Consider the following 26,633-nt stretch of genomic DNA (forward strand, 5'->3'; position numbering starts at 1 on the left):
ACCTCCTGGGACCCGGCGGCGGCTCTGAGCCCTGCCCGCTCCCGAAGCTTTTCCAGGGATTTCGTCGGGAAATCCCTATTCCAGGGATTTTTTTTTTTTCCCCCAGGGCAGGGAATGAGCCTTTTCTCAGGTTTTTGGGTTAAATTTTGGCTCCGCGCTTCCTGGTTGCGCGGGTCCGCCCCGGAGACCTCCCCGCGCGGTGCTTGTGTGCATAAACCTTTGGAATTAGGGTGGAATTTGGGAAGTTGGGGCTTAAATTCCTGAATGGAGGCGGGAATGGGGTCTTTGGGTCCTTGCCAAGCCAAGCTGTGATTCCATGGCCGGACAAAAACTCCTTCCAAGGAGCCGTGATCCCGAGATGCCAGAAATATTCCAGGTGGAGTCAGTGACCTCCGAGGTCTTTTCCAGCCTGAATCATTCCATGATTTCCAAGGGGATTCTGGAATTGGCTCCTCCTCACCAGAGTGCCCTCGGAGGTCTCATCCTGCCTGATCCCACAGCTCCACCTCCCGAAATCCAGGACCAACATTCTTGGTGCCAGGATTTGGGATACAACAGGGACAACTCCTTTTCCCAACAAAACCTGCCCTAAACCCCAACCCAGCTGCTGGGAATGAGCCACCCTTGCCCTTTCTTCCAGCTCTAAATCCCATGGGAGTGGCACCAGGAGCTGGATCCCGACAGGATAATCCTTACCCCTCATCCTGGTGAGGAGATTCCCAGCACTCCAATCCTCCCGGCACCTCGGATCCCACCAGCAAGGGAGGGGTGGGACCCGGGGGTGAGGAATTCCAGCCCCGGGCCGTTGTTCAGGGACAAAGGGACACTGTTCCCTCGGGATCTCCATCCACCAACACGGAATTCTTGGCTGTGGGATGACCAGAGCCACCAAATATTGGATTTTTTGGGGGGATTATCTCCAAACATTTGCGCCCAAATATCAGAATTTTGAGGCAGCGAAATGCAATCTTTTATTTGCCATGGAATATCCGCAATTCCAGCAGTGTCACATGGAGGGAAATCGATGTCCGGCATCGCAGCAGCTCCGGAGGGAGGAACCCACGATCCCTGTGATCCCTGAGGTCCTGGTACCCGATCCAAATGATCCCTGTGATCCCTGAGGTCCCTGTGGTCCTGGCACCTGATCCCTGTGATCCAAATGATCCTGGTACCCCATCCCAATGATCCCTGTGATCCTGGCACCCGATCCCCCTGTGATCCTTGTACCTGATCCCAATGATCATGGTGATCCCAGTGATCCCTGTGATCCTGGCACCAGATCAAAATGATCCATGTGATCCTGGTAACTGATCCCAATGATCCCTGTGATCCCTGAGGTCCTGGTACCCAATCCCAATGATCCCTGAGGTCCTGGCACCTGATCCCAATGATCCCTGTGATCCTGGCACCCGATCCCTGTGATCCTTGTACCCGATCCCTGTGATCCATGTGATCCTGGTACCAGATCCCAATGATCCCTGTGATCCCAGTACCTGATCCCTGCTATCCCTGTGGCCAATCCCTGCAGGAATTGCCATTCCACTCCCAAACCCCCAAATTTCCGCGCCCCCCCCCAAAAGAATTCCCTGGATGCCTATCAATGACATTCCCACTTCCCACGCCCAGGATCCCCTCCCAGCCCATGGATCCAATCACCGGACGATGCCCACGGTGCTGGGAAACGACCCTGGAAGAGGAGGAATCCCTGCTGGGATGGAATCCATGGAAAACTGGAGCTTTGGGATGGTGTCTGGAGGGCAGGTCTGGCTAAATCAGCGGGTAGGAGGCGTAGCTGGCGATGCCGCAGAGGTTGGAGGCGTTCCGGGCCATGCGGATGTATCCCGCGTCTCCGAAGTGCACACCCCAGCTTTGGGAACAGGGAAAATCCTTGTTTTTAAAGGAGAAGGTGCCCCAGTCCTGGGATTCATGGAACCATTCAGGTTGGAAAAGCCCTCAGAAATCACAAAGTACAACTGTCCCCGAGGCTGCCGAGGCCACCATGGGACCGTGTCCCCAAGTGCCACATCCACACGGATTTGGGCAGCTCCAAACATAAAATCATGGAATTTTGGAGTGGGTTGGGTTGGAATGGACCTTATGGATCATCGTTCTAATCCTCCCATGGGCCAAGAAGCACCTGGACAAGGCCCTGAGGGACAAGGTGGGAGTTTGAGGCTGTCCACGGCTGGGAATTGGACTCTGATCCTTGTGGGTCCCCTCCAGCCAGGAATGTTCCAGAATTCCCTGTGGATGCCCAGGGTTTACCTGTTCTTCACCAGCCAATATTCTTTGTTTTCCAGGGAGCCGTATCCCACCACCAGCACCCCATGGTTCACCTCCTGTGAGCACTGGGGGTCGTCGAACACCCCTAGGGAGGGAGAAAACCCAGCATTCCAACCGAGCCCAGCCTCCCTCCAGGAATTCACCGCCAGCCTCCCAAATCCCACCCGAATTCCCAAGGATTCCTCTCAACAAGGAAGGTGAAAGAAAGGAAGAAGGTGGATTTGGAAGAGCCCTAAAGACCTCAAGACCATCCCACTCCAGCCTCCCTCCAGGAATTAACCCCCAAATTCCTGAATTCCACCCAATCCAGAGCCCTCACCAGAGCGGTACAGGAAGAAGCTGGGCCGGGTGGCGTCGATGGCCACGGCCACAGGGCCCACGGTGGCCACGGCGTCCCTGAGTGCGGCCTCGTCACCCTCGGGCAGCTCCAGGAACCGGGAGCAGGAGGCGGCACGGGCTGAGGCGTTGTAGTGGCACGTCCCGTTCTGCTGGGAAACGGGAATGAACCGGGAAATGGGAACAAAATGGGAAACGGGAATGAACCAGGAAACGGGAATGAGGTGGGAAACAGGAATGAGCCAAGAAATGGGAACGAGCCGGAAAACAGGAATGAGACGGGAAACGGGAACCAGCCAGGGAACGGAAATGATATGGGAAACGGAAATGAGCCAGGAAATGGGAATGAGCCAAGAAACGGGAACCAGCCGGGAAAGAGGAACCAGTTGGGAAACGGGAATGAGCAAGAAACGAGAATGAGCTGGGAAACAGGAACCAGCTGGGAAACGGGAGCGAACAGGGAAACAGGAGTGAACTGGGAAACGGGAATGAGCCAGGAGTGGAACGAGCCAAGAAATGGGAATGAGCTGGGATACGGGAATGAGCCGGGAAACGGGAACGAGCCAGTAGGATCCAGAGCGTTCCCAGACCCCCAGAGCCGCATCTGAGCCCTGCCTTCCCTGTCCTTGGTTTGTTTCCCACAGGATTCTCCACCCTTTTTCCTCAAAAACATCACTCCAACCCCATCCTGGGGTTGGTTCCCCTTCCCAATTCCAACTAATTCCAGCACAAGCCTCCATCCTCATCCTCCTCTTCCCTGGAGCCTCCATCCTCATCCTCCCTATCCACAGATGCTTCTCATTCCCTCCAGACCCCAGGAACAGCAGCTTTTCATTCTGTAGCTCCACGTTTGGAGAGTTAAATCCCACTTTTTCTTGGATCAAGCTGTTGTTGCTCTGACCCCATTTCCTGGGATCGTGTTTTCAGGAGGCTCTTGACCCATTTTTCCCTCCCCTCCAGCTCGTTGCCTAAGAAATGGTGAAATAACCAGGTAGGAATTCCAGCTCCTGGTCCAGTCACTCCCCTCCAAATAATCCCAAGGTTCCTGGGATGGGTTTGGATCCTGAGGTGCCACCAGGAAACCGGGACAGGGGGAATCGGCTGGGAGAGGAGGAAGGAAAGCAGGAACAGGGCGGGGTTTCCATGTGTTTTCCTGGAAAAGAGGTTTTCCAAGCACTTCCCAGGCCCACCTGAGCCGTGTAGGGATAGGACTCCTCGGACTCGATGCCGCCGTTGTCGATGATGTACTGGAATGCGCCCGTCATGAACCCCCCAGCGCAGCCCTTGTTCCCGTACATCCCGGAGCAATCCACCAAATTCTGGGCGCTCAGGGACACCAAATTCCCAGTTTTCAGCTTCACCTGCGCTTCCAGTGCTCCCACGGCGCTGAAGGCCCAGCAGGATCCACAGGCGCCCTGGGAAGAAGCCGGGAGAGGCTCAGGAGCTGCCCCAGGGAGTTACCGGGAGGCTCCCGGGGCGAGGCTCACCTGGTTCTTCACCTCGGTCACGCAGCCCTTGTCCCGCCAGTCCAGCGCCTCCGGGATGTCACCGACTGGGCGGAATTTTGCTTGGAATGCAGAATTCTGACGGGGACGAGGATGGATCTGGAGCCTCGTCAGCGAAGCCGCCACCTCTTCACTGGTCTGGTGGGAAGGAAAATCCCAGCGGGTGATTCCTGCTCTCTGTGAGCCCCACCTGAGGGTGTTGGGGGTACAGTGGGAATTCTGAGGTGGAATTGGCTTTGGGGGATCCTCAACTCCTTGTTTTTCCATGTTTTCATCAGAAAAGGAAAAGCTCAGCTCCAGCTCCCCAAATCCCTGGAAGCTGGGTCATAACCCTCCCCCCCCCAAATTTGGGATACAGAAGAGGGATGATCCATAAATATCCCAAACGACCACCCCAGCTCCCCTGCCCCAAATCCCACCCCAAGGAGTTCTTTTCTCACAGAATTCCAGAGCAGCCTGTCCCTGGCTGCTGGATCCCACCGAGATGGGCTGAAGGGGATGTCAGGAGTTTTCCCACCCTGGATCCACCAAAATCCTGATTCAGTCGCCCTCCGGGGCAATTCCAGAGGGCTGGAACCCGCTCCCAGCACCCACCATGTCCCCCAGGTGGTTCATCCCCAGCGTGTAGGAGCGGAGACCCAGGGAGTGCTCCAGGTTGTGGAGTGTCACCAGCCACAGGTTCTTCTCCCACGTTAGGCGACGGAGTGAATCCTCCTGGAATTCCAGCGGGGCTCCGTGAGAGCTGGGCCAGCCCCTCCGGAGCCATCCCGCCCCAGTTCATCCCAGTAAAAGCTGTTGGGAGCCCCAGCTGGGTCATCCCTGGGGACGCTTGGAAGCACCATTGGATCTTCGCCAACTGGTGGTCACCCCCCAGGAGAGCCCCAGAAAATCCTGGGATATTCCCAGCTCCCCCCTGTGCCATTCCCACCTGGGGCTGATATTTCTTCCCGTAGGATTTTTTCCAGAGCTCCCAGTGCTGGTCCAGCGCAGGGTCGGGATGTCCCAGTGCCAGCACCAGCAGGGCCAGGAGGGCGACGGGAGCCAGTGGCTCCATCCCGGGATTCGGAGTGGGAGCCGAGGGTTTGGAGCTGGGGTTGACCCCTCGGTGACAAATCCGGTCTGGGCAGGGAGGTGACAACACCTCGGTGACCTGGTGATGCCACCGGCCCGCCCGGACATGCATCCCAAAATTCCCTGCAGGGGAGAATCCGGGAGCCAGCCCCGTGTCCATGAGGACAGGCCAGGACACATCTGAGCCACCCTGGCACGTGCTGGGACAAATCCATGCCCAAAAATCCCCAAATTCCCCGGTTTTATCCAACAGCTGTCCTCCAGGAGCGACAATCCCACAATCCAGGCAGAGGTCCGGGATAAGAAAGACCCCAAATCCCCCATAAATCCGCTTGTCCCGGAGTTTTACTTCCTCAAAGTGCTCCTGGGGCGGGGATTGAAACATGAAAGCCACTCAAATTACCTCCAGAAGCTGCTCCGGGGTGACTCCGACCTCTGGCGGCAGCAGGGGGGGCTGGGGAGTGGGATCCGGGCTTGGATCCGCGGCGTTCCCAGTGCAGGAACTCCGGGATTTGAGGCACTCGGCAGTGGTGCCACGAGGAGAAATCACGAGACAGGAAATGAGGGATTGAGGAACCGAAACTCCAATTTCGATTTCGCTTTAGATCCGAGGGGCCAGCTGGGCTGGAGCCTCCGGAAAGCAGCTGGACAGGGAGGGGGCTTGTCCTTCCAGCGCCCCAAAAATCCGGGGTGAGGCTCCCACGAGAGCCTCAGAATGGATTTTGGGAGTTCCAGGTGGGAATGGGGAGAGCTGAGCCCCCAGTTCACCCCAGCCCTGATTCCCACCAGACCCAGATCTGGGGAAAACATCCCGGTTATTCCCTCCCAGAGGGGAGAAGAGGGATGGGAAGAGGATCCATGTTAGGATCAAAGCGCAGATATTCCCAGTTCTTCCAGTTAAATCACAGACAGAGTCCACGTGGAATTCCCAATCGAGCCCAGCTGGAGCATCCCAAAGGTCTCCAGGACAGGAAGATTTGTCCCACCCAGGGTGGTGGTGGTGGCACCACCTGCACCTGGATTCCTCGGGAATGGTTTGGGAAGGGATGCCCTGCTGGATCTCCCACAGCTTTAACCCACTCCAGCCCCTCACAGGGAAGGAATTCCCTCCCCACGCCCCCAAACCCCGCTCTCCCCACAGCCAAGAACCACAGCTGACCCATTTTGGGTATTTTATCCAAAATTTATTGGTGGGAAGCGGAGGGGGCTACAGGGACTGGGCGGAATTCCCGTCTGTCTCCATGGCATCCCGGCTCGCTCAGTGCTGCTTCCGTCGGAATGAGCAGCCTGGGTGGGGGAACAAACAAATCCTGGGAATGCTGCGGGGTCCCTGAATCCGTCTGGCATTGGGAATTCCACATCTCCCAACCCAAATTTGGGGGGAATTTCGCTGAAGGCTCCCAAAACAGGCTGAATTCCAAAATTCTACTGGGGGGGGGGGGAATCAGCCCACCCTGGGATCCCAAACCCCCCCACGCCAAGGAAGAACTAGCCCCTCCAGGGCTTCCAACTCCCTCCAGTGGGATCCTCAACCTCCCCATACCCCAAAGATTCCCAGATCCCCCAAACCCCTCCTTGCATGGCACCTCCCCATGGAGCAGCCCCGGATCCCTCCATCCGCCCCTGCCCCCCGCGATTCCCAAATCCCCCGGGATACCCACCCTCGGTGAGCCGGGCCTTGCCCCCCGTGGGCTGGCACAGCACCGTGGAGCAGCCCACGCAGAGCACCACGGTCTGGGCGTGGCTGAACACGGTGGTGATCTTGTAACAGCCTGCGGGGACAGCGGAGTCACCGGGGGGACACGGGCAGGGGGACCCCGAGGATACCGGGGGGTACCCGACACGCCGAGGGTACCGGGGGAGACACGCAGGGACGCCACGACACGTGAGGGGACAAGGGGACACTGGAACGCGGGAAGGGACACAAAAGGGGACCCCGAGGCAGCGCAGGGGACATGGAGGGAGAGCCCGGCGGGACACGGGGAAGGACACGAAAAAACGTCGGGACATGAGGAAATAAACACGTGGCAAGGCGCCGGGACACAAGGAAGGGCAACAAGAGAGCGGGGACAACACCGGGACACACGAAGGGACACGGGGAAGGACCCTGGAAGGCCCTCGGTGCGCACCGGGGCACTTGACGTCCATGAAGTAGGAGTTGGGGCTCTGCACCAGCCGCTTCTTCTTGTGCTTGCGCTTCTCCTCCTCGGGAGACGGGTGCAACAGGTCCTTGGCGAGCTGCGGGGACACCGCCATCGGTCAGTCCTGGAGACACCGCGACCGCTCCCGCTACCCCCCCCACTCCGTCCCCTCACGCCGCTGCCGCCATGTTGGAGCACCCCCCCTTCGCTCTCCTCGCCCGCAGCGTTCCGCGCGCCCCCGGCCCCGCCGCCCTCCCTGCGCCTTCCCCGCGCCCTCCCGCCCCTCGCTGGCCCCGCCGGGCGCGGTCCCGCGCCGCCCGCGGGGGCGGCGGCGCCCGGGCAGGGTCGGGCCGCACTCACGGGCATGGCGGCGGTGGTGTAAGAGACCGGAAAGGGACGGGCTCAGCTCCGCGCCGCCATTTCCGCTGCGGGGTGGCCCCAGGGGCGGAAGTGGGGCGGTGCCGTTTTTGGACTATGAGGGAGGGTGTTGACGCCATATTGGGAAGGTCGCTCGCTTAGCCGCCTTTTGGGACGGTGATTAAAGTTTTGTCATCTCGGGGAAGGCGCCTCTCATGGCAGCCATTTGGGGCGGGCATTTCAGTTGTTGGAATTTGGGAAGGTGCCTCATGGTGGTTTCTGTTTCCGCCATTTTGGGAAGGTCCCCGCGTTGCCGCCATCTTGGGGAGGCCGTCAAGCGTCTGCCATTTTGGGGAGGTCACCTGCGCTGCTGCCTTCTCGGGGAGGTCGCGCTCGCGCCATTTTGGGAGTGGCACCTCGGATTCGTGACGTCAGGCTACCCTCGGCTGTGACGTCACTTGGGCGTGGCATCACGGCGGGAGGGCGGGGCCGCAGCCAGGCCCCACCCAGGGGGGGCCGGCCCGGTCCCGGTGGCGGCGGGCGGTGGCGGGGGCCATGGCCAAGGCCTACGACCACCTCTTCAAGCTGCTGCTGATCGGGGACAGCGGCGTGGGCAAGACTTGCCTCGTCATCCGCTTCGCCGAGGACAACTTCAGCAGCACCTACATCTCCACCATCGGTGAGTGGGACCCCCCCCCGGGATCCCCCAACCGGGATTCACTGGGACCTCCCCTCTCCGAAATCCCCCCGGGACCCCTCCCAGATCTCTCCGCCCCGAGACTCCACCGGGACCCCCACCCTGGGACCCACCGGGACCCCCATTCTGGGATTCACCGGGACCCCAACCGCGGGACCCACCGGGACCCCCAACCTGGGACGCACCGGGACCCCCGTCCTGGCACTCAGCAAGAAGCCCCATCCCAAAATCCCCAGGACCCCTCACCCTGGAACTCACCAGAAGCCCCCACTGGGACCCCGGTTCTTCCCAGGAACGTCCACCCCGGAATGCTCCGGGATTCCCCTCCCGGATTTTGCCCCCCCCCCCCCCCCATTTCCCGGGGAGCCAGATGGTTACTTGGAGCGCTGGGAGCACTGGGAGCAGTTTTGCTCCCCTGCTCCTCCCTTTCCCCCAGGGATCGACTTCAAGATCCGCACTGTGGATATCGATGGGAAGAAGATCAAGCTGCAGGTCTGGTGAGTTGGTGGGGGCGGGGGGAGGGTGGGGGACCCCCCAAATTTCCCCCAAAATCCCCAAAACCACCCCATTTCCACAGGGACACGGCGGGACAGGAGCGCTTCAAAACCATCACCACAGCCTATTACCGTGGAGCCGTGGTATGGGGAGGGGGCTGCAGCCAGGGATGGGGCTCCAGGGGCGAGGACCCCACCCCAAAACCGCGGGCAGGGGGTCCCGACCCCCCCCATCCCTGACCCCCGATCCCCCCAGGGCATCGTCCTGGTGTACGACATCACTGACGAGAAATCCTTTGAGAACATCCAGAACTGGATGAAAAGCATCAAGGAGGTGGGTGGGGGGATTCCGGGGGTCGCGGGGGGGGGGGGTGGCGGGCGGGGGTCGCGACGGTCCTGCCCGTGTTTTTCCCCCCATTCTCCCCTCCCCAGAACGCCTCGGCCGGGGTCGAGCGGCTCCTCCTCGGCAACAAGTGCGACATGGAGGGGAGGCGGAAAGTGCAGCGGGACGCGGCCGAGAAGGTGGGCGAGGGTTCGGGGGGTGCTGGGGGAGCCTGTGGGGGGGTCCATGGGGCTGGGACTGGGGGGGCTCTGTGGGGCGGGGGTGTCCGGGGGTGGTTCTGGGGCTGGGGGGCTCTGGGGACACTCTGGAGGAGTCTGTGGGGCTGGGACTGGGGGGGCTCTATGGGAATGGGGGGGTCGCAGGAGGGTTGGGGGGGGTTAGTGTGATTGGGGGGGTCACAGGGGGCTGGAGGGGCTACGTGGGGATCACAGGGGGGGTCGTGGTCGCTCAGCTGGCGAAGGAACACGGGATTCGCTTCTTCGAGACCAGCGCCAAGTCCAGCGAGAACGTGGAGGAGGTGAGGGGGGGTCCCGGGCCTGGGGGAGCTGCACTCCCAGGTTTGGCGGGACAGGGGGGGTCCCTCCTTCCTCCTGGGGGGTCCTCGGGCACTGCCCCCCAGCCTGAGCAGCCCCTGTCCCCCCAGGCCTTCCACACGCTGGCTCGGGACATCCTGCACAAATCCTTCCGGAAAGCTGTGAGTGGGGCTGGGATTTTGGGGGTGGGGGGGGCCAGGCCAGGGACCCCCTGCGCCCCCCTGAACCCCTCCTCTCTTCGCAGCCCCCCGGCAGCAGCAGCAGGGCCCTGCTGGAGCCTGGCCCCCCCCGGAAGGCCGATGGGAGATGCTCCCTGGGATAGGGGCTCGGGACCTCCCCGAGACCCCCGGGGCAGCGCAGGCGCCTCTCCGGAGGGATCTGGGGGGGAGTTCGGGGGGATTTGGGGCTGCCCCCCTCTCTCCTTGTGCCATAAAGCCCCGCTGTGCCTTGTCCTGGCTCCGGAGTCTGTTTCACGGGGGTTTGGAGGGGACGGAACGGGGTCGGGATCGCGGTCCGGATCGGGACCGGGATCAGGATTGGAGTCGGGACCGGGACCGGGATTGGGACCGGGATCGGGATCGGGACTGGGATGGGGATTGCGATCGGGATCGGGATCGGGACGAGCAGCGGCGAGGCCGCGCCCAATCCACGCCCACAACACCAAACTTGGATAACTATCACGCCCACCCTCAGAGCCACGCCCCATCTCGATCCCATATCCACGCCCCTAATTAAATCAAGCTACGCCCGTTACTGCCAAACCACGCCGCTTTATGGCTTTCGAGTCACGCCCCTCTCTCCCATTGGCTGAGCCCGGCGCCCCCAGCCGGGCTCCGCCCTCCCCTTCCCGGCACCCCCGGCACTTCCAATATGGCGGCGCCGCGGTCGCGGCGGGGCCGGGCCCGGTAGTTTCCAGAGGATCGCGGGGGTTCCTGGGGCTTTCCGGCGGATCCCGGCGCCCCGATGGGGCCCGGCGGCCTCACGGTGCTGCTGGCGGTGCTGAGCGCGGTGCCGGGCGGGCTGCGGTGAGCGGGGACCGGGGCAGACCTGGGGGGTGAGAGGGACACGGGCCCGGTGCGGGGCCCTCACGGCAGCTCCTCTGTGCCCACAGCCCGGCGGCGGCGGCGGCGAGCGAGGAACGGCCCGGTGAGCAGGGCCCTCACGGCGTTTGGGACGGTCCCGGGGGGCTCGGACCGGGGTGTGGGGGCTCTGTCCAGTCCCGGGGGCTCGGACCGGTGTAGATCCGGGTCTGGGAGGCTCGAGACGGAGGGTTCTGTCCGCTAGCCGGGGTCTTGGTCCCGGTCTGGGGCTCTGTCCGGTGCCGGGGCGCTCCTGGCTGGTTGCCCGGTAACGCGATCCCCCCGCAGCGAGCCCCGCGGTGGCCACGCCGTGCTGGCGAGTGGAGCAGTTCGTGGTTGCCCAGGAGTGCACGCGGTGCTCCGGCTTCGAGATGGTGAGTGCGGGTGCCCAGGGCTGCTGCGGGGGTTGGGGTTCCCCCCTTGGCCCGGGGGGGGGTCTCTCCCCGACCGACCCCTCCATCCCCCCGTTGGCAGAAGACGATCCCGGCCTGCGGCCCCACCGGCTTCATCGAGAAGATCAACTGCGCCTCGTCCCACCGGGATGAGTACAAGAGGTGGGGCTGGGAACTCCCGGGAATTGGGGCTGGGAGATCCTGTGGGATCGGGGCCGGGAATTCCTGTGGGATTGGAGCTGGGAAGTCCCGGGGAATTGGGGCTGGGAAATCCCATGAGATTGGGGCTGGGAATACCTGTGGGATCGGGGCTGGGAAATCCTGTGGGATCCAGCTGCGAACTCCCAGGGGATCGGGGCTGGGAACTCCCAGGGGATCGGGACTGGGAACTCCCAGGGGATCAGGACTGGGAATTCCAGGGGGATTGGGACTGGGAATTCCCAGGGGATTGGGGCTGGGAAATCCTGTGGGATTTGGTTTGGGAAATCCTGTGGGACTGGGAACTCCCGGGGGATCAGGGCTAAGTCATTCTTGGGGGATTGGGGCTGCCAACTCTGTAGGATCGGGGTTGGTCACTCCCGGGGGATCAGGGTTGGGAATTCCCAGGGGATGGGGCCAGGAATTCCCAGGTGATTGGGCATTCCCTCGGGTTATGCTGCGCAGCTGCCGCTCAGCCGCGCTGGAGGCACAGCGGTTCTGGCGCTTCGTGGGCTCCGCTCTGGGCGTGGCGGCCGCGGCGGCGGCGCTCGTGGTGTTGCGGCAGCGCGTGCTGGACCAGCGGGCGCTGGAGAAGGTCCGCAAGCAGATTGAGTCCATTTAGCCAGAGGCTCCCGAGGGCTGGGAGCCGGGAATTCCGCTCGCCCAGAGCGGCGGGAGGAGGGGCAGCCTCTGCTTTGCTGCTGGGACCTGGAGTCCTGCTGGGATCTGCCTTGGGAGAGCATCCAGGGGATCCCCCAGAGCGGGATGTGGAATAAATCCTGGTCACTGCTCCGGAGTGATGCTGAGTTCATCCTTTGGGGGGAATCCCTGTCACCCCCCCAGCACTGGGATCTGCTCTGGGATCATCCAGGGTGTCTTCAGGGTCCCACTCCAGGAGAGGGATGTGGAATAAATCCTGGTCATCGTTCCTGGAGTGATGCTGTGTTTGTGTCCTGGGCGGGGGTCCCTGTTTCCTCCAGCACTGGGATCTACCCTGGGAGCATGCTGAGAATCCCCAGGAACCCAGCCCAGGAGTGAAATGTGGAATAAATCCTGAGTGATGTGGCTGGAGCAGCACTGGGATGTTTGTCCTTTGGGGGGGTTCCCCCCATTCCCACCCCCCAGCATTCCATGGGGTGCAAACAGAGTGTGGGTTTATTCTGGAGTGTTCCCCCATCCTGAGGTCTCCCGGTCACATCTCATCCCCGTGTCCATGTGTCATGTCCTGCCTGGAGGAACTGGTGCCTGGATCCTTCTGGGGGGCAGGAATCCCATCCCCAGGCTCCCCCCCGGCTCCATCCTCCACACCGGATCCCAGCTCTGTCCCCAACATCCAGGGCGGGAACGGGGATTCTCCGGCCGTTCCTGGGTCCCGCCGCGACAGGGTCAGGATGTTCCTGGAGGTCACTGCGGGAGTAGGGACTGGGATGGGCGGTGCTGGGACGGGCGGGGGGCTGTCCCCACCCCCGTCCCGGCACTCCCGTTACCTCCGGTGGGCCCGAGGCTGTCCCTGCTGCCGCCCCGGTGGAACGGGCTGGAGCTGGGGAGCAGGATCAGCCCCAGCGACAGGAGCAGGATCTGGGGGAGGGATGGGAGCCGTGAGCCCCGGAGCAGGGCCGTGGCCCCCAGGAGGGTCCCGGGAGGGTCCCAGAGGGGCCGTACCAGGACACAGGTGCCGGTCTGTGCGGGCTTGGTGGATGTTTCCTTGATGAGTGCCTGGAGCTGCCGCAGGAGAGACCTGCAGGAACAGGGGTGAGCTCCGTGCCCCTCCTGGTGCCCCCTTCCCAGCTCCGTGCCCATCCCAGAGCCCCCTGTGCCCACCCCGTGCTCACCCGTTACTCTTCTCCAGCTCCTGGATCTTTTTCCGCAGCTCCTGGTTCAGCGCCGAGCACGCGGCCGCCCTGCCCGGACAGAGACGGGGACAGTGACCGGGAAGGGGACACAGCTGGGCCCGTCGGGATAACCGGAACGTCAGGATAACGGGAACGCCGGCCCCACCTGCTCTCCAGCTCGTCCAGGTATTCCTTCTTCCTCCGCCGGCTGTCCTGCGCTGACTGCTTGTTCCGGATCTTTCTCCGCACCTTCTTCAGGAGCCGCTCCTCGGCCTGGGGCACGGGGGGGGTCACTCCTGTCCCCCCCCGGTCCCCCCGAGCCCCCATGTCCCTGCACACACCTGGGTGAGGGGCAGGTCCCCAGGCAGGGTCACCCCCTCCTGCGCCAGCAGCCGCTTCTCCTCCTCCGTCAGCCGGAGCTGCAGGACAGAGATGGACTGGAGGGACTGGGGCGAACTGGGGGGGTCCGGGAGTAAACTGGGGGGGTCTGGAGGTGAATTGGGGGGGTCCTGCAGTGAACTGGGGGGGTCCGGGGATGAACTGGGGGGGTCTGGAGGTGAACTGGAGAGTCCGGGGATGAATTGGGGGGGTCCGGAGGTGAACTGGGGGGTCCGGAGGTGAACTGGGCGGGTCCGGGGGTGAACTGGGGGGGTCCGGGGGTGAACTGGCAGTGCGGGGACTCACCGTGGGCTGGGGGTCGGGGTGAGGGGACAGCTGGATACCGGGGAACAGCGAGGGGTACAGGGGTGCGCTGAGGTCACAGACCACCTCCAGCAGCACCGGGGGGGGCTCCGGGCTGGTGCCGAGGCCGCAGGCGATGTCGGGGTTCACCGTCAGCCTCAGCAGCTCCTCGGCTCCGCTGCCCTGCGGGGATACCGGGCCGGGGGACACGTGACGGGATCCCCGGGACATCCCGGTGTCCCCGTGAGGGTCCTGCCCACCCGCGCCCCTCCCACCCGCACTCACATCATCCTCGGGGAGCGTCAAGGGCTGGAAGCTGAGTACCTGCACCGGGAGCGAGGGGGGATCCGGGAAGAGCCCGTCCGGCTCCCGGAGCTCCGGTGCCTCCATTGGGGCTCCCTGGGGAACCCCCTGCGGGATCCCTCGTGCCCCGGCGCCCCTACGCCCCCTCCTTGGGATCCCCTGGTCCCCGGTGGTGCCGCCGCCTCCGCCCGGTGCCGGCGCTGGGCACCAGGATCTCCGGGATCCCGGGGAATCCAGCCAAGTCCCGCCCCGTGCCGGGAAGGGCTGGGATCATCCCTCCCCCAGCGGGGCTCGGGGCTCCGGCCGCCCAACCGGGGCACCGAGGCACCGGGGTGGGGGCTGCGGCTGCCCCGGTACCGCGTCCCGGAGGGTCTCGCGGGGGAACCGGGAACGGGGTCGGGCCTGGGGCGACTCCGTTGCGGTCGCGGGTGGCTCTGGAACGGAGCCGGTGCCACCCTCACCCCCGGTACCGGAGTTCGGGGTGGAGGAACGGGGGGATGCCCCCGGTAACGGGTTCCGGGAGCGCAGGAACGGGGAGATCCTGCCGGTAACGGCGTCCAAGGAGTGGCACGGCGGGGACGCGGAGGATTCCCCCGCCCCGCCCGGACACGTGCGCGCTCCCGGGGCCGCGGGGCCGCGCGGGCACCGCTCGCTCCCCATTGGCTGCGCCGCACGTCAATCAGTGACGCCACCGGGGATTCCGCGTCACTATTGGCTGGGTTGGCGGGGCCGGCGCTGCCCCCCGGAGTTCCCGGGACGCGGTTGGGATGCGGCGGCCGGTGAGTGCGGGGCGGCGGGGGCAGCGGGGGTCCCGGCCTCGGTCCCTGTCCGCCCTGACCCTGATTCCGATCCTCGTCCCGGAAAAGCCGATCCCGGCCCTTATTTCCCGATTCCCGCTCGGTGCCGTTCCTTGGTCCCGGTTCGCAATCCCGGTTCTCGATCCTCGTCCTAGTCCCGGTCCTTGATCCCCACTGCGGTCGCGGTCCCCGGTCGCGGTCCTCGACCTCTAACGCGCTCTGTGGTCCCCAGTTCCCCATCCCGGTCCTTGATTCCGGTCCCGGTCCTTGTTTCCACTCCGGTCCCTCCCCGCCGCCCTGTCCGTGTCCCGGGGCCCCCGGGCGGGGGGGTCGGCACCGGGTGAGTCACCGGGGCCGGGCGTGCGGCTCTGACCGGCCCGTCCCGTTGCAGCCCCGCTTCCCGGGGATGCGGAGCGCGGCTCGGAGCTTCCCCGGCGGCGGGCGCTGAGCTCCGGGAGCACGATGGACACCGGGATCGGGGCCTCGCTGGCCTGGAGCCCCGGGGCGGCCTCGCAGCCCCCGCCCGGGCTGGGGGTGAAGTTGGGGTCGCTGGTGCTGTTGCTGCTGCTGCCCCTCGCCTGCGGCCTCACACCCCTCTGGTGCTTCCGACAGCCCCCCGGTACCGGGAATGGGGGGGTCTGGGGGGAGTCTGAGGGGTTCGGGGGATCTCGGGAAATGGGGGACGCAGGGGTTTGAAGGGGTCTGAGGGGTTTTGGGGGTGTGGGGGATCCCTGAGAGGATGGTGGTTTCGGGGGAGTCTGAGGTGCTGGGGGAGTCGTGGGTGTCTGGGGCATTCCGAGGGCTCCTGGAGTTTGGGGGGTCTCAGGGTTCCTGGGGGTCCTGGGGAGTCTGGGGGTGTCCTGAGGGTCTGGAACAGGCTGGGACCAGGGCTGTCCCCACCTCAGGGCTGTCCCCAAGGGGCCTGTCAGGGTGCAGGGATGAGGGGGGGGTCTCTTTGGGGTCTCAGCCCCCCAATTTTCCCCCCCAGACCCCCGCAGCCCTGTGCTCAGCCTTGTGAGCTGCTTCTCGGGCGGTGTTTTCATGGGCACCTTCCTGCTCGACCTCCTGCCTGACTACCTGGGCAGCATCGCTGCGGCACTGGAGGGGCTGCGCATCACGGTGAGACCCTTGTCCCTGTCCCCACGGGTGTCCCTGTCCCCGGGATCGGGGTCAGCAGGTCCGGCTGTTGGGAAAGGGGCTGGAGGGGAGGGGGTGGCTGGGATGGGGACAGGGGGGATGGACGGTGAGAAAGGGACAAGGACAGAGGACAGACAGTGCGGGGATGACAGTGAGAAAGGGACAAGGACAGTGGACGGACAGTGCAGGGAGGACAGTGATAATGGGGCGCTGAGGATATTGAGGATGGGGAAGGACTGAGGGGCTGGGGCAACAGAGAAGGGACAGCAGGGCCAGACCGGTGCCAGCGGAGCAGCCGGAATGGTGACAACGTCCCCCGGAATGGTGACAACGTCCCCCGGCGGCGCCGGGAGCCCCTTGTGTCCCACATGACGCATGGAAAGATCCTCATCTGCCCACAGCTTCCCCTTGGCACTGACTCCCCCCTTCCCGCAGCTGCAGTTCCCTCTGCCGGAGTTCATCCTGGCCATGGGCTTCTTCCTGGTGCTGGTGCTGGAGCAGGTGACGCTGGCGCAGCGTGAGCTGGCCGAGCCTCCTGAGGAGTCGCGGGCACTGCTGCCCAGTGGCTCCATCCAGGCCGCAGCGCCCGGCAGCTCGGTGGGCTCGCCGGTGCCAGCGTCCGGCGGCCCCGGGGCGCTGCGTGCCGGGGCGCTGGCGCTGGCTCTGGCACTGCACGCGGTGCTGGAGGGGCTGGCGCTGGGGCTGCGCGAGGGCGACGCGGCCGCGCTGCGCGTGCTGCTGGCGCTGCTGCTGCACAAGGGCGCCGTGGCCTTCGGCCTCTCGCTGGAGCTGCTGCGGAGCCGCCTGCGCCCGCCCGCCGTGGCCTCGTGCCTCGTGCTGCTGGCCCTCATGTCCCCGCTGGGCGTCGGGGTGGGCACGGTGCTGGCGGCGGGCGCGGGGCCGCGGCAGCGCCTGTGCCGGGCCGTGCTGGAGGGCCTGGCGGCCGGCACCTTCCTCTTCGTCACCTTCCTGGAGATTCTGCCCCAGGAGTTGGGGGTGCCCCAAAATCGCATCCCCAAGGTCATCTTGATCCTTGCTGGCTTCGCGCTGGTCAGCGCCATCCTCTTCGTCAAGGGGTGAGATCCGCTAGCCCGGGATCCGCAGCCCGGCCTCCGAGAATCCCGTGGAATTCATGTATCCCCCCCGCCCGCATCCTCTTTTCCGAAGTGCCAAAGTGCCTCTCCCGTCTCTGTGCCTCAGTTTCCCTGTCTAAACTGTCCTCTTTCTCAAGGGGAGACCCCACCTGGCCTGGGATCCCCCGTTCTTGCTCCTGGAATTCCTGTCCCACCCTGCACCCCCTGTTCCAAAGTGCCAAAGTGCCTCTCTCAGCGCCGTGCCTCAGTTTCCCCATCTGCACAAGGGATCGGTGCTGTGACCCCCCCCCACACCCCACTCAGGACCCTGGGAGGGGGTGAGTGTCCCCCCCATAACCATAAGTGCCCTTACGGACTCCCCCGGAATTGGGGGTGTTGGATGAAGCAAATAAAGAACTCAACCCAAAAGTGCTGCCTCTGCCTGGGGAGGGTGGGATGGAATTTGGGGTGTGTGTTGCAGTGTCCCCCGCTTCCCCCCCGCCCAGGATATATGGGCTGGGGGAGTCTGGTTCCCCCTGATTTTGGGTTGGGAGGGAGGGTGTCTGCTCTGTTCCCGGGCTTGGGGCGGGGGTGACCCCGCTGTAGCCCCAGAGCCCCCCCATTTCAGAGCCCCTCCATCCCCGTTCGCCCCATTCCACTCACGGCCGCAGACCACGCCCCTTACAGTGGCCACGCCCCTCTCGCCGCGCGCTGCTCTCAGGGATTTGTAGTCCCCACCTCCCTCACGGCTTAGTACCTCGTAACCCGGCGCCTCCGTTTCCCAGCACTCCCTGCGTAGCACCCGCACAGACCGCTGGGAGTTGTAGTCCAAACACCTAGAACACCCTGCTGTTGGCTCTGCCTGCTGAACTACAGATCCCGGCGTGCCGCGCGGCGGCGGCGGCGGCGGAGCGGCGGAGCGGGGAAGATGGCGGCGGCGGGCGCGGGGGCCGGGCCCGGGCCCGGGCCCGGCGCGGGACCCTCGGCCGGCGCCGGTGCGTCCAACCCGCGCAAGTTCAGCGAGAAGATCGCATTGCAGAAGCAGCGGCAGGCGGAAGAGACCGCGGCCTTCGAGGAGGTCATGATGGAGATCTGCTCCACACGGGTGAGGACGGGCCGCCGCGCCGGATGCGCCTCGGGGCGGGGGGGGGCCGGGGCGGAGGGGCCGTGAGGGGCTGGGGGGGACCGGGGCTGTGGGGCTGGGTGGCCGGAGGAATCATGAGGGGCTGAGTGGGGTCTTGAGGAACTGGCGGGGGCCGTGATTTGGGGGGGGGGTCGTGAGGGGACGCGGGGGCGAGGGTGTGGGGGGGTTGGAGGGGTCGTGATGGGATGGGGGGGGCGTGAGGGATTTGGGGAGGGGATTAGAGGGCACTAGGGAGGCTGCGAAGATGTTGGGGCGGCGTTTGAGGGCTCGAGGGGTGCTCTGAGGAATTTGGGTTGGGGGTAGAAGGGTCCGGGAGGGCTCTGAAGGGTTTGGGGGTCTTGGAGGCGGCTGTGAGGATTTTGGGGAGGGGGTTAACGGAGTTCAGGGGGGCTCCCGGTGGATCCCGGCGTGTCCCGTGTGCCGGCGCGGCTTCCAAGCGCAGCTCCAGGAATTGGGGTGGGAAAAGGATCCTTAATCCCTCGGATCCCACCCCGCGTCCCCTCCGCAAAGCTCCGGGCTCTGTCCCTGTCCCCGGGAACCCTCGGGATCCCGGGAGATGCTCGGGTTGAGCTCGTTTGGACCTGGGCAAGGCAGGGAGGCGCTCCCGGGATGGGATCTGGGATAAATCCCACTCGGCAGCTCCGGGAAGGGCGAATGCTGGCCCCGAGGGATCTCAGGGAATCGGGAAGGCCGGGAATGCCCCAGATGTGCTTTCCTAGGCAGGGAAAGCATGGTCAGGAATTGCCTCCCGGAACCTGTGGGAATTTCGTGTCCACCGTCCCGGGGTTTGGTGGAATTTGGTCCTTCCCAGCAAAACTTCAGGATGGAGGAGTGTGGAACCCGGGGCGACACGGAGAGGCTCCTCCAGGGGATGGGGGCAGCTCTGGGCCTGGGAAGATCCAGGGAATACCCAGCAGAGCTTTAAATACCGGGAATTTTTGGCTTGGAGAGCCCCATGGCTCCCGGCTCTGCGGGGACCCGGGATCTGGGATGTCCCTGTGACAGTGACATCCATGGAGAGTTTGGGGATGGGCTGGACCTTTCTGTCCCTTCCTGGGGAGTTTAGGAATGGGGTGGAGCATCCCTGGAGAGTTTGGGAATGGGCCAGATCCTCTGCCATGCTTCCATCCCCGGGGATTTTGGGAAGCCTCTGCCGTGTTTGCAGAGCAAACAGCTGGTTAATGTGCAGTGGGACTGTCCTGATCCCTGCCTGGAACCATTCCTCCGGGAATTCACTCCCTGATCCCTCTCTGGGATGGCTCCTCTGGGAATTCCTTCCCTCATCCCTGGTTCCTGCGGGCTCCGTTCCCTGCGTGTGGCATCCGCAGCCCCCCAGTCTTTGCTCCGTGGTTCCTGGAGTTTTTCCCGGCTGTTTCGGAGCTGCTCCCAGATTCCAGGCTCCCGCAGGGATCCTGGCTCGGAGCTCGGTGCTCCATCCCAAGACCTTAAGCCCCAGCGCAGCTCCGGGCGCTAATCCCGCCAGCTGCTGCCTAAATCTCCTGGTTTTTTGGGTTGTTTTCCTTGCTTTTCCCTCTGGATCTGGATTTCCGTGGTTTTGCGCTCAGGAATTTGGTGTTTCCCGTTTCTCAGCTGGTTTTTGGGCTTCAGCTTCTCTTTCCCTGGGACTTCTCCAGGCGCTGAGGAGCAACAGCTCTTGGGACCCCCAGGGACCCACAGCTCAAGAGGGAAAGGGGATTTGCGGGGGTTTAGCCCAGGAAAATGCTTCCTCCCTGTGGCTTTCAGAGATCAGGGGAACTCTGCTCCGTCAGGATGGGGGGATTGGGCCATGCCCTGGTGCTGGAGGGGTGGTGGGGGCCGTTCACTTTCCCGGGAATCCCGGGTGTTTTCGGGGATCCCGTTATCTCCCGCCGTGCTTTGCTGTGACTCCTTCCCCCGGCCTTGAGTCCTGCTCTGCGCTGGAATCTCCGGGATGGCCTTGGCGTGGATGAGGTGGAAAATCCCTCTGGATCTATGGGGATGGGCTGAACCCGGAGCCTGTTCAGGACAGGGGAGACGCAGGGGCTTCCAGGCTCAGCCTCTGCTCCGGGAATGTGGAACAGGGATCCCCTCTTGTGATCCTGACCCTCATCCATCCCGCTCTGGAGCGCCTGTGGATGCGGGGAGGGGCCAGATCCGATGTGTCCCCGCTGTGGGGAGCGATGTGTGTGGGAAGGGGAGTCTGGGTGTCCCAGGGTTTGTGACACCCCAAGACCCCCCCCTTGACATGTCCCCCCCTGTGTCCCCCCAGCTGCAGGCGCAGAAGCTGCGTCTGGCCCACAGCCGGGGGCCCTTCTACAGTGGCTCCCTGCCCAACGTCAACCAGATCGGCACCGGGGTTCCCGAATTCCAGGTGACTCCACGGCAGCATTGGGGCCCTGGGGATGGACGGGAACAAGGGGGTGTTCCCCAATCCCTTCACCCACTCCCACGACTCGAGGGGGAGCTTTCCCGGGTGGGCTCACCTGTTCCCCCTCTCCGCAGGGCCCGTCGCCGCTGGATTCCACGCGGAGCACGCGGCATCACGGGCTGGTGGAGCGCGTCCAGCGGGACCCACGCCGGATGATGTCCCCCCTGCGCCGCTACGTCCGGCAGATATCCTTTGTCCCGTGTCCCCAGCACTGTCCCCGGTGTTCCTGCCCTTCCCCGCGGGATTCGGGAGCTCCCCGTGTGCTCCTTAACGTGCCCCCCACATCGACAGCTCTCCCTATGGACCCACGTACCTGTCGCCTCCACCTGAGCCCAGCTGGAGGAGGTAATTCCCTGCTTTCCCTGGATCCCGGGTGCTCATTCCCATCCTGTTCCCATCCCGGAGGTTTGGGAGTGGAAGAGGCTCTGGCACAGGCACCATTCCTGGGAACTGGGATGGAGGGAGAGGGGTGGGGGAAGCTCCTGCCTCTCAGATTTTGGGATTGTCCCACAAAGTGGGGGTTTGAGGAGGAATTTCATCCAGGAAGAGGGGTCTGGCTGAGGGCAATCCCCAGGGACGGACAGGTGACAAGTCCGAGCTCCAGCTCTGTCCCTGGAGTGTCTCCGTTCCAGTATGGGGCGTGACAGCTGTGTCCCTGTCCCCATCCCATCCCCCTGCCATTCCCAGCCCTTCCATGTCAGGGAATGGGGTCGTGGATTACTGAGGGGTGCCCTGCCTCCCCCTTGGCTCCTTCCCCACCCCACTGCCTCCCTTGATCCCACTTTCTCCCTCCTCAGGACCATGCCCTGGAGCAATTTCCCCATGGAAAAAGGACACTTATTCCGGCTGCCGTCAGCTCTCAACAGGTAATGGATGGATTTATTCCGTTTTCTCCTTCTTCCCAAGCTGGGGTCCAGCCCTTCCTAGGGACCCCTGCAGAGGAGATGGCTCTGGGGACCCCTGGAGAGGCCCCGGGACCCCCCTGGGGAGGAGGTGGCCCCCGACTCCCCCTTGGGGCCCCCCGCTGGAGGGGTCCCCTGTGCCACAGCTGAACAATGTCCCTCTTTGTCACTCGTCCCAGCGGCCTTTTCCCAACCCTTCCCTGCCATCGTCAGCCTTGGAACAACTCATTGGGAACACCCTGGGTGCCCCCAGCCCCTAAAGAGTGCCCAGGGTGGTCCCATTGTCCCCCCACACCGGAGGAGACGGGAGTGGAGCCGGTCTGGGTGCACAGGGAGAGGGATACCCCGTGGGGAGGGGGCACAGGAATGGCAGGGGGGGCTGTCAGTGGAGTGGATCTGAGCCTGGATCCAGGCGGTTCTTCCCGTTTCCAGGACAAATTCCGACTCGGCGCTGCACACGAGCGTGATGAACCCCGCGCCCCAGGACGCCTACCTGGGTCCCTCGCAGGCCGGGCCCCCCCCCGGCCGCCGTGCCGGTGAGCTCCCCCCACACCCCCTGGGGGCTCTGGGGGGGGTCCCAGGGCAGCCCCCTCCCCTTTGTGCTCCCCTGACCCTTCTGCTCCCCCACAGGTTTCCTGGACGGAGACTCGGATAGCAAAGGTGAGCATGCCACCCAGCTGTGTCCCCAGGTCCTCTCTGTGCCGGGGGGGGCTCTGATGTCCACCCCTCTGTGTCCCTTCCTCCCACTGACCCCCTGTCTCCTTCCCAGTGTTTCTTTTCCAAGTGCCTCCCATCGAAGAGAACTTCGACGACAGCAAGCACTCGCTGAAGCCCTGGGACACCAAGAAGGTGGGTGGGGATGTCCCCGTGTGTCCCCCACTTTGTGTCCCCCAGCCCTGTGGCCTGGCCTGGCCTCATTCCCGTACTTTGATCCCACAGCTCTCGTCCTCCTCGGCCCGGCCACGCTCCTGTGAGGTCCCGGGAATCCAGTGAGTGCTGGGAGGAGCTGGGATGGGGAGGGGGATCCCAGGGAGGGGCTGGAGGTAGGAAAGGGGGATGTTTGGAAGCAGGTGGCTACTGGGGAGGGGCTGGAGCTGGGTAGGGGACACTGGGCAAGGGCTGCTGGGGGAGGCAGCCCCGCTTCTGCCCTGACCCTGTCTCTCCCCCCTCCCCCAGCATATTCCCATCCCCGGATCAACCTGCCAACGTGCCCCTCATGCCCTCGGCCCTCAACACGGGGGGGTCCCTGCCTGACCTGACCACGCTGCACTTCCCGTCCCCCCTGCCCACCCCCTTGGACCCTGAGGAGGCCCCATACCCCCCCCTGAGCGGGGGCAGCAGCACTTCCAACCTGGCCACCACCATGACCCACCTGGGCATCAGCGGCACCGGCAGCGTTGGGCTGGGCTATGACCCCCCAGGTGAGCCAAGACCCCCTCCCTGCACCGGGGGCACACGGAGGGGCCAGAGAGGATCCCAAAGATGGGAACTGGTGTGGGGGACGTGGGGAGCCTCGGCCAGCGTCCAACAAAGATGGGGACACAAAGACCCGACCCCCCCCCCCCCCCCCCCCCCCCCACCCAGGAGGTGTCCTGGGGTGGCTGTGGCAGCAGTCGGCAGCTCCAGGAATCCCAGTCTGGGATGGAGCCTCGGCAGTCTGGGAGTGGGGTGGGGATGGGGTCGGATGGATCTGGGGCTCCTATGGGTGTGTGGGCGGAGCCCAGCTCCCGCCCTGTTGCCCTACCGGGTTCAATGGCATTGTGGGTCCCGTGGGGGCCTGGGGGAGCCCGGCTCTCATTCCCTGGGGTCTGATGGTGTCAGGGGTCTCGCAGGGGTCTGGGAGGAGCCCATCTCCCACCCCGGTGCCCCCTCATGCCGCTGTCCCCCTGCCCGGGGTGTGTGTCCGTCCCTGTGTCCATCTCCATCGTTTTGGTCGCTCTGTCCCCCTCCATCCCCCTCCATCCCCCGGGAGCCCCACCCAGGCTGTCCCGGGGCTCGGGGCCGTGCCAGGGTAACGGTGCTCTCTGTTTTTGTCCCCACAGGACTCCCCTCACCTCTGCAGAGCTCCCTGAGTAACCCGTCCCTGCAGTCCTCCCTGAGCAATCCCAACCTCCAGGCCTCCCTGCGCAGCCCCTCACTCCAGGCCTCCCTCAGCAACCCCTCGCTCCAGTCCTCCCACAGCAGCTCCTCTATCCCCTCCTCTCTCTCCAACCAGTCCCTGCCTTCCTCCCTGTCCTCCTCGCTCTCCAACCCCTCGCTGCCCACGTCCCCCCGCAGCCAGCCCCTCCAGTCCTCACCCAGCAACCCCAGCCTGCCCTCGGGGCTGGGGGGTTCCTTCGCGGCCACCTCGCCACGCCGGCGGGTCCCGCTCAGCCCCCTGTCCCTGCCTGTGGCCGGCGACTGCAGACGGCAGCACCCCAAACAGTTCTCACCAACAATGTCACCCACATTGTCCTCCATCACCCAGGTACGCATCGTCCCCACGCTCCAGCGCCGCCGCCTCCTCTTCCTTGTCCTTTTCCTCCTTTCCCCTTCCTTCTCCTCCTCCTTGTCCCCTTCCTCCTCGTCCTCTTCCCCATCCTCCTTCTTCTCGTCCTTCTTGTGTTCCTCTTCTTTGTTTTCTTTTTCTTCCTTCTCTTTCTCCTCTTCCCCATCCTTGTCCTTGTCTTGGACCTCATCTTTGTCATCTGCCTCGTCTTCATCCTCCTCTTTGTCCTGCTTGTTCTCAACCTCCTCTTCCTCACCCTCCTTTCCCCTCCTCTTGCCCTTCACTTCTCGTCTCATTTCCATCCTCATCTCACCCACACCCCAGGGCCCCCCCTCACCCCCACCCCCTCCCCGTGCTCAGGGCCATTGCGGGGGGACCCCCGAGTCCCTTCCAGGCCCCCCTCCCCTCAGAGGGGACCCCGGCCCACCCTGGGTCCGGGTGCAGCCGTGGCTGAGTTTGGGGGTCTCAGGGACGGCTCCTGCTGCCTGCGCCAGGGGGGCTGGGGGAGCCCCCCACCCTCGGGGGGGGCCACGCTGACCCCCCCATCCCCTCCCCACTGTCTCTGCAGGGCGTCCCCCTGGACACCAGCAAGCTGCCGGTGGAGCAGCGGCTCCCGCCCTACTCCTACGGACAGCCGGGAATGCTGCTGGGCTCCCAGGCCCCCCCCCGGGCGCCCGCGCCCCCCCCGCGCCCCTACAACCCTCCCTACGCCCCCGGCACCGCCCTGGGGCAGCCCCTGGCACAGCCCCCCAGCGACTTCGGCCTGGGCAGCGTGAGTGGGGGCACGAGGGGGTGTGGGGACTGGGACGCGTCAGGAAGGTCCTTTGGGGGGGGGGGGGGGGGATATGGGGTCAGGGGACCCTGCATGGGGGACATGGGGGTGGAGACCCTCTGGGTGGGTCACCAGGGGAGAGAGATGGGGGCAGGGGACCCTCCGTGGGGGTCTCTCCTCATGTGTCCCTCCCCACAGCTGGAGCAGTTCGGGATCGGGGAGAGCCCCCCCGGCAACAGCGGAGGGTTCCCCGAGGAGTTGGGGGCCCTGAGTTACCCCCCGAGCGAGGGGGGCTACGACCCCCCCGGCCTGAACCGCCCAAACCTGAGCAACTGCAGCCGCCACGGCCCCATCCCCAACATCATCTTCACAGGTGGGGGCTCCGTGGGGTGTCCTGGGGGAGCTGGGGGGGGTCTCTGGGGTGTCACGGGTGGGTGGGTGGGCTGGGGGCTCTGTGGGGTGGCACAAGGGCTGGGCTGGGCTGGGGGGCCGGGACATCACGGGAGGTGGGCTGAGGGTTTGGCATGATGCCATGGGGGGTGTTTGGCCCTGGGGTCTCCACAGGTCATCCCGGGGCGTGCTGACCCCCGTGTCCCCTCCCCCCCGCCCTTCCCTGCAGGCGACTCCCCCCCGGGGCTGTCGAAGGAGATCACGACGGCGCTGGCGGGGGTCCCGGGCTTCGAGGTGGAGGGGGGGTCCCTGGGGGGACTGGGGGGGCTGGAGGAGGAGCTGCGCATCGAGCCCCTGACGCTGGACGGGCTGAGCATGCTGAGCGACCCCTGCGCGCTGCTCACCGACCCCGCCGTCGAGGACTCCTTCCGCTCCGACCGCCTCCAGTGAGCCCGGGGGGGCCCCGGCACCGCGCCCCCCCCGCCATCCCCGCCCCCGGGGCCACTCCCCGGCCCCACCGCCCCCTGCGCTCCCGCTGAAATGCCGGGAAAGGCCTGGGAAAGCTCCGGGAGAACCCCGGGAAAGGCGGGCATGGGCTGCCATGCCCGCGCCCCAAACCCGGCTGGAGGGAGCTGCGGCTGCCCCGGGTGGGGGGCGAGCGCCGCGACCCCCCCCAGTCCCTGCCTGCAGACCCCAGCGTCGCTGTTCTCCCGGGAAAACTCTGGGAAAAGTGGGCAGGGGGCTCCGTCCAGGCCGTGCCGGCCCCCATGGACCCTCCAAACTGGCTGTCAAGGGCTCTGACTGCCTCGAGTGAGCCTGGGGGGGCCCCGTGCCGCGCCCCCCCCCCCACCAAAATTCCCACTCCGGGACTGCCCCTCGGCCACACCAGTCGCTGTCGTGCCGGGAAAATCCTGGGAAGAGTAGGGAGGGGGTTCCAGCCACGGCTGTCAAGGGCTCCTCCTGCTCCATCTGACTCCAACGAGGCTGGGGGGGGTCCCCAGCACCCCCAGGTTCCCCCCCCAGCTCCCACCAGGCCCTGTTCTCCAGGAAAACCCCGGGACCACCTTGGAGTGGGGAAAATTGGGTGAGGGGGAGACAATCCAGGCACCCCGTGCCCCCCCCAAAACAAGCCTGGGGGTTCCACCCAGCACCCCTCCCCTAATTCCCACCCCCAGACCCGACCAGGCACCGTTCTCCTGGGAAAACCCTGGGAAAATCGGGGGGGGGGGGCAATCCAGGCACCCCCATACCCCGGCAGAGGGGTCCCGGCCCCCCCCC

The 26,633-nt window shown here is 65.0% G+C and overlaps 7 protein-coding genes across 12 annotated transcripts; 4 read left to right on the forward strand and 3 right to left on the reverse strand.

Annotated features, from left to right (window-relative positions):
* Positions 1–946: 946 nt before the first annotated feature.
* On the reverse strand, positions 947–5,684 carry LOC128801113 (cathepsin S-like). Of its 2 annotated transcripts, XR_008435135.1 has the most exons (9): positions 5,599–5,684; positions 5,053–5,243; positions 4,719–4,838; positions 4,107–4,262; positions 3,810–4,034; positions 2,603–2,768; positions 2,266–2,368; positions 1,410–1,867; positions 947–1,378 (listed from the first exon to the last, which is right to left on the reverse strand). XR_008435135.1 is itself a non-coding variant. In XM_053966753.1 (8 exons), the coding sequence occupies exons 2-8, from the start codon at positions 5,176–5,178 to the stop codon at positions 1,768–1,770; spliced, it is 996 nt and encodes a 331-aa protein (XP_053822728.1). In that variant the 5' UTR covers positions 5,179–5,243; positions 5,599–5,684; the 3' UTR covers positions 947–1,767. The 2 variants fall into 2 exon arrangements, 1 of the variants encoding a protein (XP_053822728.1); XM_053966753.1 differs by having other exon boundaries at positions 947–1,867.
* A 680-nt stretch (positions 5,685–6,364) lies between these two features.
* On the reverse strand, positions 6,365–7,779 carry RPS27 (ribosomal protein S27). Its single transcript, XM_053966760.1, has 4 exons — positions 7,697–7,779; positions 7,325–7,433; positions 6,857–6,967; positions 6,365–6,482 (listed from the first exon to the last, which is right to left on the reverse strand). Exons 1-4 carry the CDS (start codon positions 7,700–7,702, stop codon positions 6,454–6,456), a joined length of 255 nt encoding a protein of 84 aa, XP_053822735.1. The 5' UTR covers positions 7,703–7,779; the 3' UTR covers positions 6,365–6,453.
* Positions 7,367–10,210, forward strand: RAB13 (RAB13, member RAS oncogene family). Of its 3 annotated transcripts, none has more exons than XM_053966757.1 (9): positions 7,367–7,453; positions 7,995–8,372; positions 8,827–8,887; positions 8,968–9,028; positions 9,141–9,218; positions 9,317–9,406; positions 9,679–9,744; positions 9,871–9,921; positions 10,005–10,210. In XM_053966757.1, the coding sequence occupies exons 2-9, from the start codon at positions 8,249–8,251 to the stop codon at positions 10,080–10,082; spliced, it is 609 nt and encodes a 202-aa protein (XP_053822732.1). In that variant the 5' UTR covers positions 7,367–7,453; positions 7,995–8,248; the 3' UTR covers positions 10,083–10,210. The 3 variants fall into 3 exon arrangements, with proteins under 3 accessions (XP_053822732.1, XP_053822733.1, XP_053822731.1); XM_053966756.1 differs by lacking the exon at positions 7,367–7,453 and adding an exon at positions 7,782–7,870; XM_053966758.1 differs by lacking the exons at positions 7,367–7,453; positions 9,679–9,744 and adding an exon at positions 7,781–7,870.
* Positions 10,211–10,300: 90 nt separating this feature from the next.
* JTB (jumping translocation breakpoint) lies at positions 10,301–12,357 on the forward strand. The gene is made up of 5 exons (XM_053966759.1): positions 10,301–10,785; positions 10,872–10,906; positions 11,128–11,213; positions 11,314–11,393; positions 11,895–12,357. Exons 1-5 carry the CDS (start codon positions 10,724–10,726, stop codon positions 12,049–12,051), a joined length of 420 nt encoding a protein of 139 aa, XP_053822734.1. The 5' UTR covers positions 10,301–10,723; the 3' UTR covers positions 12,052–12,357.
* Positions 12,358–12,566: 209 nt separating this feature from the next.
* Positions 12,567–14,695, reverse strand: CREB3L4 (cAMP responsive element binding protein 3 like 4). 3 transcript variants are annotated; one of them, XM_053966751.1, is made up of 8 exons: positions 14,228–14,687; positions 13,946–14,125; positions 13,603–13,680; positions 13,428–13,534; positions 13,262–13,330; positions 13,092–13,167; positions 12,917–13,007; positions 12,567–12,836 (listed from the first exon to the last, which is right to left on the reverse strand). In XM_053966751.1, the coding sequence occupies exons 1-8, from the start codon at positions 14,330–14,332 to the stop codon at positions 12,622–12,624; spliced, it is 921 nt and encodes a 306-aa protein (XP_053822726.1). In that variant the 5' UTR covers positions 14,333–14,687; the 3' UTR covers positions 12,567–12,621. The 3 variants fall into 3 exon arrangements, with proteins under 3 accessions (XP_053822726.1, XP_053822725.1, XP_053822727.1); XM_053966750.1 differs by having other exon boundaries at positions 13,946–14,690; XM_053966752.1 differs by having other exon boundaries at positions 12,743–12,826; positions 13,946–14,695.
* A 10-nt stretch (positions 14,696–14,705) lies between these two features.
* Positions 14,706–17,675, forward strand: SLC39A1 (solute carrier family 39 member 1). Its single transcript, XM_053966755.1, has 4 exons — positions 14,706–15,024; positions 15,434–15,661; positions 16,031–16,161; positions 16,615–17,675. The coding sequence occupies exons 2-4, from the start codon at positions 15,505–15,507 to the stop codon at positions 17,257–17,259; spliced, it is 933 nt and encodes a 310-aa protein (XP_053822730.1). The 5' UTR covers positions 14,706–15,024; positions 15,434–15,504; the 3' UTR covers positions 17,260–17,675.
* A 505-nt stretch (positions 17,676–18,180) lies between these two features.
* CRTC2 (CREB regulated transcription coactivator 2) lies at positions 18,181–25,896 on the forward strand. The gene is made up of 14 exons (XM_053966718.1): positions 18,181–18,357; positions 20,645–20,746; positions 20,878–20,988; positions 21,087–21,148; positions 21,601–21,669; positions 22,138–22,241; positions 22,336–22,365; positions 22,475–22,554; positions 22,645–22,694; positions 22,882–23,126; positions 23,748–24,172; positions 24,762–24,965; positions 25,164–25,338; positions 25,585–25,896. Exons 1-14 carry the CDS (start codon positions 18,181–18,183, stop codon positions 25,803–25,805), a joined length of 2,055 nt encoding a protein of 684 aa, XP_053822693.1. The 3' UTR covers positions 25,806–25,896.
* The last annotated feature ends 737 nt before the right edge of the window (positions 25,897–26,633 follow it).

The sequence above is a fragment of the Vidua chalybeata genome, chromosome 29 (assembly GCF_026979565.1).
Source record: "Vidua chalybeata isolate OUT-0048 chromosome 29, bVidCha1 merged haplotype, whole genome shotgun sequence".
Taxonomy (NCBI): domain Eukaryota; kingdom Metazoa; phylum Chordata; class Aves; order Passeriformes; family Viduidae; genus Vidua; species Vidua chalybeata.

What these genes read in the sequence shown, in the direction of transcription:
- LOC128801113 (XM_053966753.1), bottom strand. Translation starts at nt 5,178, where the DNA reads ATGGAGCCACTGGCTCCCGTCGCCCTCCTGGCCCTGCTGGTGCTGGCA. An exon ending in GGAAGAAATATCAGCCCCAG is followed by an intron (nt 4,839 to 5,052) that starts GTGGGAATGGCA and finishes CTGGAATTCCAG; the next exon opens with GAGGATTCACTCCGTCGCCT. An exon ending in TATTGGCTGGTGAAGAACAG is followed by an intron (nt 1,868 to 2,265) that starts GTAAACCCTGGG and finishes CTGTTCCCAAAG; the next exon opens with CTGGGGTGTGCACTTCGGAG.
- RPS27 (XM_053966760.1), bottom strand. An exon ending in CATGGACGTCAAGTGCCCCG is followed by an intron (nt 6,968 to 7,324) that starts GTGCGCACCGAG and finishes CTGTCCCCGCAG; the next exon opens with GCTGTTACAAGATCACCACC. An exon ending in CAAGGCCCGGCTCACCGAGG is followed by an intron (nt 6,483 to 6,856) that starts GTGGGTATCCCG and finishes TCCCCCACCCAG; the next exon opens with GCTGCTCATTCCGACGGAAG.
- RAB13 (XM_053966757.1), top strand. Translation starts at nt 8,249, where the DNA reads ATGGCCAAGGCCTACGACCACCTCTTCAAGCTGCTGCTGATCGGGGAC. An exon ending in CCTATTACCGTGGAGCCGTG is followed by an intron (nt 9,029 to 9,140) that starts GTATGGGGAGGG and finishes CGATCCCCCCAG; the next exon opens with GGCATCGTCCTGGTGTACGA. An exon ending in GGATGAAAAGCATCAAGGAG is followed by an intron (nt 9,219 to 9,316) that starts GTGGGTGGGGGG and finishes TCCCCTCCCCAG; the next exon opens with AACGCCTCGGCCGGGGTCGA.
- JTB (XM_053966759.1), top strand. Translation starts at nt 10,724, where the DNA reads ATGGGGCCCGGCGGCCTCACGGTGCTGCTGGCGGTGCTGAGCGCGGTG. An exon ending in GGCGAGCGAGGAACGGCCCG is followed by an intron (nt 10,907 to 11,127) that starts GTGAGCAGGGCC and finishes ATCCCCCCGCAG; the next exon opens with CGAGCCCCGCGGTGGCCACG. An exon ending in CACCGGGATGAGTACAAGAG is followed by an intron (nt 11,394 to 11,894) that starts GTGGGGCTGGGA and finishes TATGCTGCGCAG; the next exon opens with CTGCCGCTCAGCCGCGCTGG.
- CREB3L4 (XM_053966750.1), bottom strand. Translation starts at nt 14,332, where the DNA reads ATGGAGGCACCGGAGCTCCGGGAGCCGGACGGGCTCTTCCCGGATCCC. An exon ending in ACCCCGACCCCCAGCCCACG is followed by an intron (nt 13,681 to 13,945) that starts GTGAGTCCCCGC and finishes TCTGTCCTGCAG; the next exon opens with CTCCGGCTGACGGAGGAGGA. An exon ending in AGACCGGCACCTGTGTCCTG is followed by an intron (nt 13,008 to 13,091) that starts GTACGGCCCCTC and finishes TCCCTCCCCCAG; the next exon opens with ATCCTGCTCCTGTCGCTGGG.
- SLC39A1 (XM_053966755.1), top strand. Translation starts at nt 15,505, where the DNA reads ATGGACACCGGGATCGGGGCCTCGCTGGCCTGGAGCCCCGGGGCGGCC. An exon ending in GTGCTTCCGACAGCCCCCCG is followed by an intron (nt 15,662 to 16,030) that starts GTACCGGGAATG and finishes TTTCCCCCCCAG; the next exon opens with ACCCCCGCAGCCCTGTGCTC. An exon ending in TGGAGGGGCTGCGCATCACG is followed by an intron (nt 16,162 to 16,614) that starts GTGAGACCCTTG and finishes CCCTTCCCGCAG; the next exon opens with CTGCAGTTCCCTCTGCCGGA.
- CRTC2 (XM_053966718.1), top strand. Translation starts at nt 18,181, where the DNA reads ATGGCGGCGGCGGGCGCGGGGGCCGGGCCCGGGCCCGGGCCCGGCGCG. An exon ending in CTGCCGTCAGCTCTCAACAG is followed by an intron (nt 21,670 to 22,137) that starts GTAATGGATGGA and finishes TCCCGTTTCCAG; the next exon opens with GACAAATTCCGACTCGGCGC. An exon ending in CCCCAACATCATCTTCACAG is followed by an intron (nt 25,339 to 25,584) that starts GTGGGGGCTCCG and finishes CCTTCCCTGCAG; the next exon opens with GCGACTCCCCCCCGGGGCTG.